General features: G+C 39.6%; 1 protein-coding gene across 2 annotated transcripts; it reads left to right on the forward strand.

The window, feature by feature from the left end:
* The first annotated feature begins 3,141 nt into the window (after positions 1–3,141).
* Positions 3,142–6,344, forward strand: LOC147619174 (adenosylhomocysteinase). 2 transcript variants are annotated; one of them, XM_086772796.1, is made up of 4 exons: positions 3,142–3,280; positions 4,096–4,815; positions 5,256–5,792; positions 5,901–6,344. In XM_086772796.1, exons 2-4 carry the CDS (start codon positions 4,105–4,107, stop codon positions 6,108–6,110), a joined length of 1,458 nt encoding a protein of 485 aa, XP_086628922.1. In that variant the 5' UTR covers positions 3,142–3,280; positions 4,096–4,104; the 3' UTR covers positions 6,111–6,344. The 2 variants fall into 2 exon arrangements, with proteins under 2 accessions (XP_086628922.1, XP_086628923.1); XM_086772797.1 differs by having other exon boundaries at positions 3,169–3,284.
* The last annotated feature ends 7,640 nt before the right edge of the window (positions 6,345–13,984 follow it).

The following is a 13,984-nucleotide window of genomic DNA, read 5'->3' on the forward strand; positions in this document are numbered from 1 at the left end:
CATCTCATGTTTGCCCCATAACTCTTGTACGACCTTGAAATACAGAATTAGATCATGAAATCTTGATCTTCATGTTTCTTACATCATTCTTGCTAAAATATGGCAAAAATTGATGATAATCCTTTAAGGGGGGAGGGAGGATACCACGAGAAGTTTGAAGTGTAAAATATACTTTGATCTTCATGCTTTGCATCATTGTTGTTATAGTTGGGCAAAAATGTCCCTTGTAGTGTAATCAAGTTATTAAGGAGTCAAAGTCCTATTGTAAGGATGTATGTACAATCCTTACTCCCTAGTAGGTGAATGTGCTAGATGTTTTTTTTTTAAAATACACTATAGAGAAAATTGGGCAAAAATTGCTTATGCTTTGTTTGTCCCAAGGGGGATAAGGGGGGGGGGGATATTTAGTTAACATGATATATATTTTTTGCTTTGGAAATAATAATCCACTAGTTTAAAACCTATGGAAAGTAGGGAAGACTAGCTACATGAATGTGTGTGTGTGTGTGTGTGTGTGTGTGTGTGTGTGAGAGAGAGAGAGAGAGAGAGAGAGAGAGAGAGAACTTTTTGGTATTGCCTTTTAGCAAGGCTATGTGAGGAGTGACTTTTTTTTGGAAAAGTCAAAGCAATGATCAACTTTTTTCATATCCAATGGTGTAGGATATATTGTTATTCCATTTGTTGCATTTTAGAAGGCCAAGATTATTCCACATAAATTGAATGTCATATATCGTATAGACTTAATTACATGTTTTTGTCTTATTTTGAAGTGATGGTGCTTGAAAATGATTATAAAGTCACTTTTTGAAAGAAAAGTTAATGTTTTAAAATTTAATGTAGCTTAGCCTTGCATAGGCACCTACACCTCGAAAGGTGGAGCCCTTTATATATTGAATGCTTTAGAAAGGGTGAATGAAATGAAAAAGAAATCCTTGCAAAATTCTTCAACTTAGGCCAAATAGTGTAGGCATTTATAACTAGACTAAGTAGAGTAGGTACTATATCTAGAAGAGTTAAGGCCAATTATGTATTTTATATTAAATTGATATTTTAAAGATGGCATTTACATTAGGTGTAAGTATTTAATTCAGGTTATTAAAGTGAGTTGTTACACACCCATTTGTAAAGGGGAAATTTTTTTATTTTTTATTTTGGCTTGGAGGCCTACCTATCAAAGTCGAGCTTCTTCATTCATGGCCCATACCACATGGAAGATGGAGGGAGATGAGCTCATATTACACAGCCTTGAGCTCATTTTCTTTATGGAAGATGGAGGGAGCTGAGCTCATATTACGTAGCCTTGAGCTCATTTTCTTTATGCTTTTCCTTATAGGCTTGTCCCATTTAATTCCTTGAGTTGAAGTTGGTGAGATGATGCACTCATACCATGGGACACTCAAACCTATGAAGTCATACACATAGGTTACTCTCCTTTTACAATGATAACTCCAAAGTAGACACTATTTGTGAGCAAGAATGGGTTGAAATATAGGCACTATATGAAATACTCTCTACGCATTTGGCTTCATAAATATCAAAATTCACATGGAAGGAGCTTCCAGGAAGAGTGCCCAATTTGGTGAGATTTGAAAATTATTTCTCACATTCTCTCCTCATGGGTGAAACTTGAAAATGACATGTAGCCCTTCTAAGGGTGTCAATTCCAAATGTGGATAAATTATGTCCTTTCTTTTATTCTAAACACCTTCTTTAATAATTTGACTTATGTAGAGAAGGATTTATATACACTTCATTATTTAGTATACCCGAGGAGAAAACTTTGACCAACCACAAGTAAGATTTAACTAACCAAGTGGTATCTATTCTACCAACCACAAGTAAGATTTAACTAACCAAGTGGTATCTATTCTACCATTTGGCATTCCATGAACAAGATAGAGTCTATTGATAAGAATGCTTAGTTGTGAAGGTTTGCCAATAGTTAAAGTTTCACTAGCTAGAAGTAAACAACCCCTCTTACCCTACACACTACCCCCCCCACCACCACCCACATGCACAAGAAGTTGCATTGAAAATTTAAGCACTATGGAGAAGATAATATTCAATACTTAGAGGAAGATGACAATGTTGCAAGTAGGGCCGAAAAAAAATTTGCTGATCACGTGTTAGTGTAGTGGTTAGAATGGAGTTCGAGAGTCCCAAGGTTGTGAGTTTGAATCTCCCCTATATGAGCGATGTCACTTGTTCGTGTGGGTGATAACAAGATTTTTTTATAAAAAAAAGTAGGGCAAAAAATATCCAATACTTAGAGAAAGACGATTCTACAATGGTTATGGACATGTTGGCCTTGGGTGACTTGGAGGGTTTGAAAAGATCTTAGTAGGAAAGAATTGGTCTAGGGCGCAAAACCCCTTGGAGCACAATGAGGGTTTATTTTTGATAGGCGTGTCCTTTTTTTTAAAAGTACATGTAGTTTTTGAGGGATTTGGTATATTTTTGGACGAGTTCGGAGGTCTTGTAGTAGTAATAAATGGGAGAAAGGGAGGAAATGTCCAAAACATTAGTCAAAAATTAACTTTGATTGCAATGATGTTAAAAATTAACTTTGATTGCAATGATGTTAAAAAAATTTGAGAGTGCCTTTGACCACGATCGAAATGACCTCCACATTTCAAACTTTTACATAAATGTAAGTAATTGATATGATGCAAGGATCTAATTGGATTATAATGTTACTTTTTTTTTGCAATAGTAGGAACTGAAACTAGATGTGCCAGTAGTGGAATGTAACCTCCACTTTGGCAGCCATGGGCACTAGTGCTATTTTTACTTAAGGAGCCTAACATAAGACAAGGAAGGGGTGGAGCGCAAGTGCAATAGAGTTCATTTCAACAAATTAGTGCAAGCCACATAGCTAGGCTTTTGCCATAGTGGGAAAAGTTTGAGGTGTGGACATCGACAAGGAGGCCCCCACAGATGAGATGGACAAATAGATGTGGTGGGTGAGATGAAGCCCTCCTTTTTGGTGAGATCAAGCACCTCTTTTTGTAGATTGATTTGTGGTTGTTTGATGGTAGATTTGTAGGTATGGTTGGAGTGTAGGCCACGATCTCAGAAGACGTGTGTGTGCCCACCAACCCTTTTGGTTTGGAGGTTGCTTTACTTGAGGGTTATGTGAAGGTCCCCCATAAAGGGTCTATTTACACCCAACAAGTGAAGGGTTTAAAGCCCCGTATCTTGCACTTTGCCATACCCACCGAGCTCGAAGATCTTCGACTCAATTGTACAGAAGACCTTGAAGAAGCCCGGCTTCTTTCACGTGAGTGCGTTTCTCTCTCTGCATTTTCGTCTCGTGTTCGGCTGCTCTGCTTCCGTCCTAGAGCTGCAGTGTGTTTCTTCGTAGTTTTTCTGGGTACTAGGGCCTGCTGTACCTGCATTTCTCGCTTGCTTCTTCGTGGATCTCATCATTTCTGTGTGTGATTTCCTCTGTTCGCTTGTTTACAGCTCTTTTCTTCTTAGATATGCATACTTTTCGATCTGGTCTTGTACGTTTTGATGTTATGCAAGTTTAGGGTTAGTTATTCTATCAAAGTTCTGTGCAGTTTTGGTTAGGAGACTTGGGTAGATTTGTGTGCATTTTAGGACTATATCAGAGTTCAGACTTGTCTACAGTTTCGGACAGGTTCAGTCTGCATTTGAAGAGGGTACAGTAGTCTTTTTTAAGCGGCTAGGTGTGTCTGCTCCTTAGGTCAGTGCGAATCTGAATGTAGGTTCTTTGCATGTCATTCGTACATAATGGTATTTACCTTAGTCTGGCACCACGGTAAGACTAGTCTGCATTTTATGACAGATTACCCTGTTCCTGCGGCTAGATTAGCCTTTTCAGAGGGGTAGTTTAGGCTGTCAGAGTTGGATTGACTCGCATTTCAGGGTTCGATCTCCCTAAATTATTGGTCTGCAGTGCTAGATGTAGTCTTCATTGTTGGTTAAATGCCTTTTTCATGTCTTGTTCTTTAGCCTGTGCATTTCTGCTTGGTGTGATAGCGGGCACATCTGACATCAGTGTGCTTACGGAATCTCTATTGCATTTAATCTATGAATGTAAGTTGTAAGTGACCAATGTTGTTTTTGCAGCTATCAGCCATGGATCTTTCAGTCGAAAAGGGTGCTAAGGGTTTTGAATTTAAGGTGAAGGACATGTCGCAAGCTGATTTTGGTCGCTTGGAGATTGAGCTTGCAGAAGTTGAAATGCCTGGTCTCATGTCATGCCGATCTGAGTTTGGGCCCTCCCAGCCTCTGAAGGGTGCGCGCATCACTGGATCTTTGCACATGACCATCCAGACTGCCGTTCTCATAGAGACCCTCACCGCCCTTGGTGCTGAGGTTCGCTGGTGCTCTTGCAACATTTTCTCCACACAAGATCATGCCGCTGCTGCCATTGCCCGTGATAGTGCAGCTGTCTTTGCATGGAAGGGGGAGACCCTGCAAGAATACTGGTGGTGCACTGAGCGAGCCCTTGACTGGGGTCCAGGCGGTGGTCCTGATCTGATTGTGGATGATGGTGGAGATGCCACCCTCCTGATTCACGAAGGTGTGAAGGCAGAAGAAGCTTATGCCAAGGATGGATCTGTCCCAGATCCTTCTTCCACTGACAATGCTGAGTTCCAGATTGTACTCTCCATCCTGCGTGATGGGATCAAGCAGGATCCCAAGAAGTACCATAAAATGAAAGAGAGACTGGTAGGTGTTTCAGAGGAGACTACTACTGGTGTGCACAGACTGTACCAGATGCAGGCCAATGGATCCCTTCTTTTCCCTGCTATTAATGTGAATGACTCGGTGACAAAGAGTAAGGTATTGTGTCTCTCTTTTTCACCTGTCCACATGCTTTGTTGTAATGGCTGACATGTGCTGTATGTGTTCTTAACCTTCACTATGGCTTTATCAGGTTACATTTTGTGTGGTGTAGTGTACAGTTGGGATAACAGTTTTTAGATTGTAAAGTATATCACAATCAGTGATATACAATTGACTGGCTCTGTCTGTCAAGCGACAGTTTGGCCTCACTTTGCATTTTGTGATGTCATTCAGTTGCAAGTAGTTAAGGCACACTGTGTCAACCTGTTTGCTGTATGATGTGTCATTGGTTTTATTTCCTGTTTGCTGTATGATGTACCATTGGTTTTACTTAGGAGGATATCTAGGATTTCTATTATCATTATTCTGCATGACCTTTAGTTAGGAGAGTAAAGGAAGAATTGATTATTGTGCTGACTAGAGACCATTGATTGCAGTTTGACAACCTTTATGGGTGCCGCCACTCACTGCCTGATGGGCTTATGAGGGCCACAGATGTTATGATTGCTGGCAAAGTTGCAGTTGTTTGCGGTTATGGTGATGTTGGTAAGGGCTGTGCAGCTGCCATGAAAGCTGCAGGGTCCCGTGTGATTGTTACTGAGATTGATCCAATCTGTGCTCTCCAAGCCTTGATGGAAGGGCTTCCTGTCTTGACTCTCGAGGATGTCGTTGAGACAGCCGACATATTTGTCACAACTACTGGCAACAAGGACATTATTATGGTTAGCCACATGAAGAGGATGAAGAACAATGCCATTGTCTGCAACATTGGCCACTTTGACAATGAGATCGACATGCATGGGTTGGAGACGTACCCTGGAGTGAAGAAAATAACCATTAAGCCCCAGACAGATCGTTGGGTGTTCCCTGAAACCAAGACCGGTATCATTGTCTTGGCTGAGGGTAGATTAATGAATCTGGGTTGTGCCACTGGGCACCCTAGTTTTGTCATGTCCTGCTCTTTTACCAATCAGGTCAGAAACGTGGCTGTTTGTTTAAGTGCTTTTATGTACCTGTGCAATATGTCTATATGTATTTTGGCCTGTTTACTTGTGTTTGATATTATGATTGCCTTCTGACAGGTGATTGCACAGTTGGAGCTGTGGAAGGAAAGAAAGTCTGGAAAATATGCAAAGCAAGTGTACGTCCTCCCTAAGCATTTAGATGAGAAGGTAGCTTCCTTACACTTGAACAAGTTGGGTGCCAAGTTGACTAAGCTCTCCTCGGACCAGGCTGCCTATATTAATGTGCCTGTGGAGGGTCCATACAAGCCTGCACACTATCGTTATTAGAATCTTCCTTGCATTGCATCATCATTCAAAACCAATGAAGTGGTCCCCTGCCATTGTTTGAACTTACACGCAGTCTCTACGATGCGCCCAGAAGGTCAAGCCTTGGTATTTGCTCCACAGCTCTATGCCCTAATGGCAAATTGAGTCAAAGCTTTTTTGTGTTTAACCCTGTTTTTGCACTTGGTGCCTACCTCTTCCCCGAAGAGATGAAATATTATGGAAATTTTTCTGCCATTTTGTTCTCATGGCATTGTTTTTTTATGGAGAGCTTGTCCACGTGGTGTGAAAATTGATGTCTGTTGTTTAGAACATTAAGTAGTTTGATGAATGCTGTAGAGCGTTGTCTATGTTTCATGCAATGACTATCAGGCTTATACTACAGTAAATACAAAATGTTAAAAGATTTAAGTGTGCTCTTAGTGAAACTTCTCATAAAGGTACACCAAAAAATTTCAGTGGTGGTGTTTGTAAGTTGAGGCTTCATCTTTCTATGGCTTAATTTTGTTACATACATACATGCCCACACGTGTGCACACTCAGATGTGTGTATGTAAATGCATATATATAAAAGAACTCAACTCAATGATTTTTGGTGAACTTCGAAGTTCAAAGTCACTGGTAACAGCCATCGCTCCATCACCTCAAATTAGTTAAATATGAGCATAGCCTGTCCATCAAAGCTGCCAGTGTGCAATCCTACACCCTTCATTAGGCCCCCTTGTGCAAGAAAAAGGTGTAGTGAGACACGCCCTGGTGCAAGAAAAAAGGTGTAGTGCCTGCCTCTGAAGCTGGCAGAAAAAAATGCATGAGAGACACAGAGCTCTTCCCCCTGGTGTATCACAAACGCATCGGCGAGAGATCGAGGTTGCGATCCCCATGGGAAGGTGTCAAAAGTTTGGGATGCGAAATGTAATACGTTGCAAAAATGAGACTAACGTCAATATTGTCAGAGATTTAAAAAGATTTTGTCATGCCTGAAGCCTTACAACCTTACAATGATTAAATAACAAAGCAAGAGTAATTCAGAAAGTTACAATAGTTCGATTTGTTTGCTAAATTGAAGTGTGTGCATAGGTACGTCCCCAACTCAGGTGGCAGCCTTGAGCTTTTTCAAAGGTTAGTACCCTTACCCTGATACTCTTCTATATAGGGGTGGCACAAAATAGTTTTTCCACAAAAGTTCAGAATGTAAAAGATAGACAAAGTTATTGCATATATTGCTTAGTGTGTAGAAGGGTGGAGTGCTATTTACATTGCATTTTGTATGTAGAAGGGTGGAGTGCTATTTACATTGCATTTTGAAAACTGATAATCACATCAAACAAAACAGTTTTTTCAAAGTCACATGAAAACAGCATGTTTGGTTGTCTTGCAAGCATGGAACAAAGGCACATAGTCGGAGCCATCTAGAAAAGATCCATAATTCCAATTCCCTTCTTCAGACAAGGAACCACCATAGACAGATGCAACCCAACCCCCAATAGTGAGTCCCCAAATCCACAACACAGAGCCTACAACCCAACGCAACGTCAACAGTGAGTTCCCATAACACAGAGCTTACAAGAAGCAGACAGACCCAACCCAACCCCAACAATGAGTTCCCACACAGAACCTGCGACAGTCAGAGAAACCCAATCGAGCACGTACAGCGAGTCCTCAACCCAATCTCCTAGATCCCCAGCCCAAGCATCCAATGCCGATCTAACCCCACACCATAGAGCAGACAGACCCAACCCAACCCAAGCTCCCAAAGGCCTCCACCCAGGTGCCCGTGTTGGCCCAACCCCACAACACAGAGTAGACAAAGCCAACCCAACCCAAGCTCCTAGACCCCTCCACATAAGTGCCCTTTTATTGCCCCAGCCAACTGTACAAAATTGCATCCCACTCACGATCGTACCAAAGGCTACCAATCCAACATGGATTCGTCGTACGCGCCCTCACGAGGTCGACGTACAGAAAGATATTAATTAGTTTTAATCTACATTTAATAACACATTTAATCTACATTTAATCGACATTTAATTACATAGCAGGGTTCTCATCAAATCGAACCAACAAACAAACATTAATTAGCAACTAAACAATAAAATCGAACTAGCAACTAATCATTAATTAGCAACTAATCACAGGAACCAGCAACTAATCAGAGACCACCACAACAACCAATCACAAATGACGAAGCATAAACCTCTAGTAACCAACCACATACCATCGCAGCACAGACCACCACAGACATGTGGACGCTTTGAGCAAGTAGGAAGAAAGGAGCGAACCGCATCTCACCTTAGCACAACACGCAGGCAGAGGAGATGCCAATGAAGGAGCAGCCCCACACCACGAACCACGTGACCCCCCTTGCCCTAAACATAGACAACAACACAAAGGAGATGTGACAAATGAGCAGCCCCAGACCACGAACCACGCGACCCCCTACCCTAAACACAGATAGCAACATGCACGAGCAGCCGAAGGAGCAGCCCCACACCACTAACCACACGACTCCCTGCCCTAAACACAGACAACAACACGCAGGAAGAAAGGAGCAAGCCGCATCTCACCTCACCAGTAGAGGAGGTGCAGACGATGATGAAGGAGACACCCACAACTGACGAGCCATCCCATGCACCCCCTTAATTGCCACCCAGCCCCCATATGGGCATGCACATTGTCCCAAAAATTTCACAATCATGCTAAATCCTACCTAACACCCAACCGTTAACCCTGTAAAAAAATTTTAGCCTTATAAACCTTACAATTTTTTTTCCTCAACCACCATCTAATTAATTAATAAAAAATATGTTCTAGGGGGGCTTCATGATCCACGTAGCTTCGTTTTTTTTTTGGGCATGGAAAACTAAGCTTGTTTCTTTTGTTGAAAAACACAATGTGTAAAGAGCAATCATAGCAGTGACCCACCACCCCCATCAAGCGTCATTGTGGCAGGAAAAGGTATCATAAGCAGCACGTTAGACCTCAAATTTAAAGAACAACTCCATCCTTGCCACAACTTAAGTTCAATGTTTCATGCTATGTAGTGTTGTGAAAATAATTTACTCTCTACGCATTCAACATTGAAAGTGGCTTTTCTAAATGGGGGGAAGGCATGTTTCCCTATGATTATAAATTTAGGAGAGATTTGTAGCACCTCTTTAGCATTTACTTCATATGGTCTTTCTTTTTGCAGACATTATAGAGAGCACATAGCTTCATCTAACTTGAATAGTTTCCTCTGATATATCTTTGCAAGGGTTACTTGACACTAACTTGCATTATCATATGATTCCAACATATGAGGATTTCTTATGGGCACACACTTCACCAAAAAGTACTTCTATCCACTTTGAGGTACAACCCATGAAACAATGTCTTTCGAGGATTAATTAAATTTTTCGCATGTGATTGTTTCAACAGTTGATGGCCTGACATTATATGTGGACTTACACTTGAAGTTTTGTAAATTAATGTCATGTTTTTGACATGTTAATAGTTCGGAATGTCTATTTCTAAACTTTCGCTTCACTCTACACATAATTTTCTACTCCAATCTTCACTCAACACACTACCCATGGCAAATAATCACTTCACCAAAAAGAACTTCTATCCACTTTGAGGTACAGCCCGTGAAACAATGTCTTTCGAGGATTAATCAATTTTTTTGCATGTGTGATTGTTTCAACAATTGATGGCATGACATTATATGTGGAGACTTACACTTGAAGTTTTGTAAATTAATGCATCACACATCATGTTTTTGACATGCTGATAGTTCAGAATGTCTATTTCTAAACTATCACTTCACTCTGCTCACATACTTTTCTACTCCAATCTTCACTCAACACACCACCCATGGCAAATAACCACTTCACCAAAAAGTACTTCTATCCACTTTGAGGTACAACCCGTGAAACAATGTCTTTCGAGGATTAATTGATTTTTTTGCATGTGATTGTTTCAACAATTGATGGCATGCCATTATATGCGGAGACTTACACTTGAAGTTTTGTAAATTAATGCGTCACACATCATGTTTTTGACATGTTGATAGTTTAGAATGTCTATTTCCAAACTATCACTTCACTCTGCTCACATAATTTTCTACTCCAATCTTCACTCAACACACTACCCATGGGGCATTATCAACATGGATGAGCTTCTCGTATATATGCACATGCCTCTAACGTAGGCATCACATCACATCTAAAATAAACATCCTTCCAGCCTTTTCGCCTCTTGCTTCTAGAACCTTGTGTGTGTTATAGCCTTGCACAACACACCTGTCTGGATTCATTGTTACTTGCATATTATTGTTCACAATCCATCCAACTAACACCAAGTTCTTTGTAATACCTGGAACATAAAGAACATTGCTTAAATGATGAACAATTTCTTTATGAATCTCCAAAGGTATGCTCCCAATGTGAGTAGTAGGATGTGGTATATCATCGCCAGTGGATAGACTTGTCTTCTTAGTGACTTCTTGTTTTGATGTAAATAAATCTTCTGTTCCAGTCAAGTGATTTGGACATACAGAATCTATGCACCATTTGTCTTTTTCCAAAGACTTTACCATTGACTAATGATGCATAGGAAACAACTTGTACTTGTCAAAAGCTTCAGCCTTCAAAAACCTTAGATCTAGTTGACCTTGTAGTACTTTTTCTCTCACAAAGGGATAATGTACCTCAATGTGTTTTGTACGAGCATGAAACACTAGATTCTTAGCCAACTGAATGGAACTCATGCTATCATTGTATGTAGGTACTGGCTCTTTCAAGGTTATCTCCAAGTTGCTAAGAGTTGTTTTTGCAACTTCACAAGCTACTTATACTGAAGCTTTATACTCTGCGTCTGTAGTACTCAAGTCTACTATAGGTTATTTCTTTGATGTCTAAGAAAAAAAACCATTCCCAATTAGGCAACACATGCTTGTGGTGCTTCTCTTTGTTGATGGATCACTTGCCCAATTTACATCACAATATGTATGAGGTTTAAACTCATCTTTACGCCAATAGGGAAGTCCATGATTCACTGTGCTTTTGATATATATCAAGATTCTTCTCACTACATCCATGTGAGGCTTCCTTGGGTTTTGCATAAACTAGCTTACCGCTCTAACTGCGTGAGTAATATTGGCCTTGTAATTGTGATATAAATAAGTTTTCCCACAAGTTTTCTAAACAAGGTTTCATCTTCAAATACCAATCCTTGTCTGCTTCAAGCTTCACATTCACCTCCGAAGGTGTAGCTATAAGTTTACAATTGGTTAAACGATATTGTTTCAACATGTCTATGACATACTTTCTTTATGAAAGAACATATGATTTTTCACCTTTGATTATTCCACTCCAAGAAAATATCTTAGCTCTCCATGTTGAATTTTGCACAAAGTTGTGCTTTTGCTTTTGAGTTCTCTTCTTCACCATTCACTTTCAAAATAAGGTCATCCACATAAAGAACCAAAATTATAACATTCCTTCTTTCTATCTTCACAAAGAGTGAAGGACCCACATAACTATTATAATTTACAAAGAGTGAAGGACCCACATAACTACTATATGGATATGAAGATCTATATCATCCATATAAAGCTTTCTTTAACTTGCATACATATGTTGGATGATATAGATCTTCATATCCTTCAAGTTGTTTCGTGTAAATCTCTTCCTTCAAGTAACCATTGAGAAAGGCATTCTTCACATCCATTTGATGAAATATCCACCCTTGATTTTCTCCTAACGTAAATGATGGTTCTCATTGTTGTTGTCTTTGAAATGGATGAGAAAGTTTCTTCATACTCTACTCCATAAGTTTATGCAAATCCTTTGGCAACAAGTCTTGTCTTGAACATGTTTAAACTTCCACCTGAGTTGTATTTGGTCTTATAAACCCATTTACATCCAATGACTTTTATGTCATTGGATGTTTAACCTTCCATCTAAGTTATATTTGGTCTTATAAACCCATTTACATCCAATGACTTTTATGTCATCCTTGTATGGTGTGAGATGCCAAGTTTGATTCTTGAAGATCATCAATCTCTTTATCCTTGGCCTTTTTCCACTCATGGCTTTGTATAGCATCCTTAAACCTTTTTTTCTCTTCTAAATATGTTATCTTTATCATATATGCATAGTGTTTAACCATAAAAGAGTCATAGGTCAACCTTTTTTTCTCTTCTAAATCTGTTATCTTTATCATATATGCATAGTGTTTAACCATAAAAGAGTCATAGGTCAACCTTTAAACTAGATACCTTACCCTTGTAGATCTTTGAGGTTAAATTTCTTCAACGTCTTCACTCTTGATTAATTTGAGGGATCACTTCTTGAGTACCACTAGTGCTTGGCTCACTAGTGAAGACCTCCTTTTCCATGGAGACATCTACATCTAAAGATCTTCAATTTTGCCACATTAGGCTTTTATCCTGTGAGAAATTATTTTGAAGTCATGTTTGGATCAATTGATGTTGGAGATTGATTAATCAAGAAAATTGCATAATTACAAGCCTTTGCCCAATAGTAGTATAGCATGTTTTTCCGAGATAATATGGCTCTTGCTAACTCTACAATGTGCCAATTCTTCCTTTCTGCCACTCCATTCCTTTGTGGTGTGTATCTTGGAGTCAATTGCCTTTTGATACCTTTTTGCTTTAAGTATTTGTCAAATTCCCATGATATATACTCTCCTCCACTATCACTTCTCAAGATTTTGACCTTGAGACCACATTTCTTTTCTACTTCTACTTTGAATTGTTGAAACTTATCAAAAGCTTCACTTTTAGCTTTCAACAAAAAATATATCCAAACCTTCCTTGAATAGTCATGAGTGAAGGCTATATAATATCTTTGCTCCTCCAATGCTTTATGTTTGTGTTGGACCCCATAGATCCATGCATATAAGCTCTAAAGGCTTTTGATGAATATATCCTTCTTTGTTGAAAGTCTTTTGTGACGACTTTTCTTTTTCACATGGTTCACATAACCTAGACAATGCTTGTCCTTTGAGAGTTGGGAATCCCTTTACCAAACATTTGTGAGTTATCTCCTTTCAAATCAAGAGATACCTATGTGACCAATTCTTTTGTGCCAAAGTTCAGCTTCTAACATAGATGAGCTTCTCATATATGCACATGCCTCTGACGTAGGCTTCATATCCAAAATAAACATCCTTCCAACCTTTTCACCTCTTGCTTGAGTGTGCTATAGTCTTGCACAACACAGCCATCTGGATTCATTGTTACTTGCATATTTTGCTCCATAATCTACCCAACTAACACCAAATTCTTTGTAATGCCTTGAACATAAAGAATATCTTCAAAAATCTCCAAAGATATACTCCCAATGTGAGTAGCAAGATGTGGTGTATCATCTCTAATGGATACACTCATCTTCTTAGTGACTTTTTGCATTGATGTAAACAAGTCTTCTCTCCCAGCCATGTGATTTGTACATGCAAAATCTATGTGCTATTTGTCTTTTTCCAAAACTCTGCTTTAAAGTGCCATATCTAAAGTCCCTTTGGTTCGAATAGCAATCTCGAGCCCAATGTCCTATCTTGCCATAATAGTTGCCAAGCATCTTTGTTGTTTTTTCCTCTTCCACCAATATAGCCTTCTTAATTTGAGGATTGTCTTCCACCTCAGCCCCTTTAAGTTTTCCTTTGATTCCCCCTATCTATGGAGTCCTCATGGCTATTGTTATCTTGGCCTCTTTGAGTGTTCCTTTTATTTCCCCTATCTTTGGAATCCTCATGGCTATTGTTACCTCGGCCTTTTCTGAAGTTTCCACCACGTCCTCATCCTTGGCTTCTTCCTCTGGCTTTTCCATCACCAGTATATAGAGAAATTCATCACTCATATCTGCTTTTGATGA

Source organism: Cibotium barometz, chromosome 33 (assembly GCF_041138505.1).
Source record: "Cibotium barometz isolate CiBa-2024 chromosome 33, ASM4113850v1, whole genome shotgun sequence".
Classification (NCBI taxonomy): Eukaryota; Viridiplantae; Streptophyta; class Polypodiopsida; order Cyatheales; family Cibotiaceae; genus Cibotium; species Cibotium barometz.

Coding starts and splice junctions, on each gene's coding strand:
- LOC147619174 (XM_086772796.1), top strand. CDS start 4,105: ATGGATCTTTCAGTCGAAAAGGGTGCTAAGGGTTTTGAATTTAAGGTG. Junction 4,816..5,255: donor ACTCGGTGACAAAGAGTAAG/GTATTGTGTCTC, acceptor CATTGATTGCAG/TTTGACAACCTTTATGGGTG. Junction 5,793..5,900: donor CCTGCTCTTTTACCAATCAG/GTCAGAAACGTG, acceptor GCCTTCTGACAG/GTGATTGCACAGTTGGAGCT.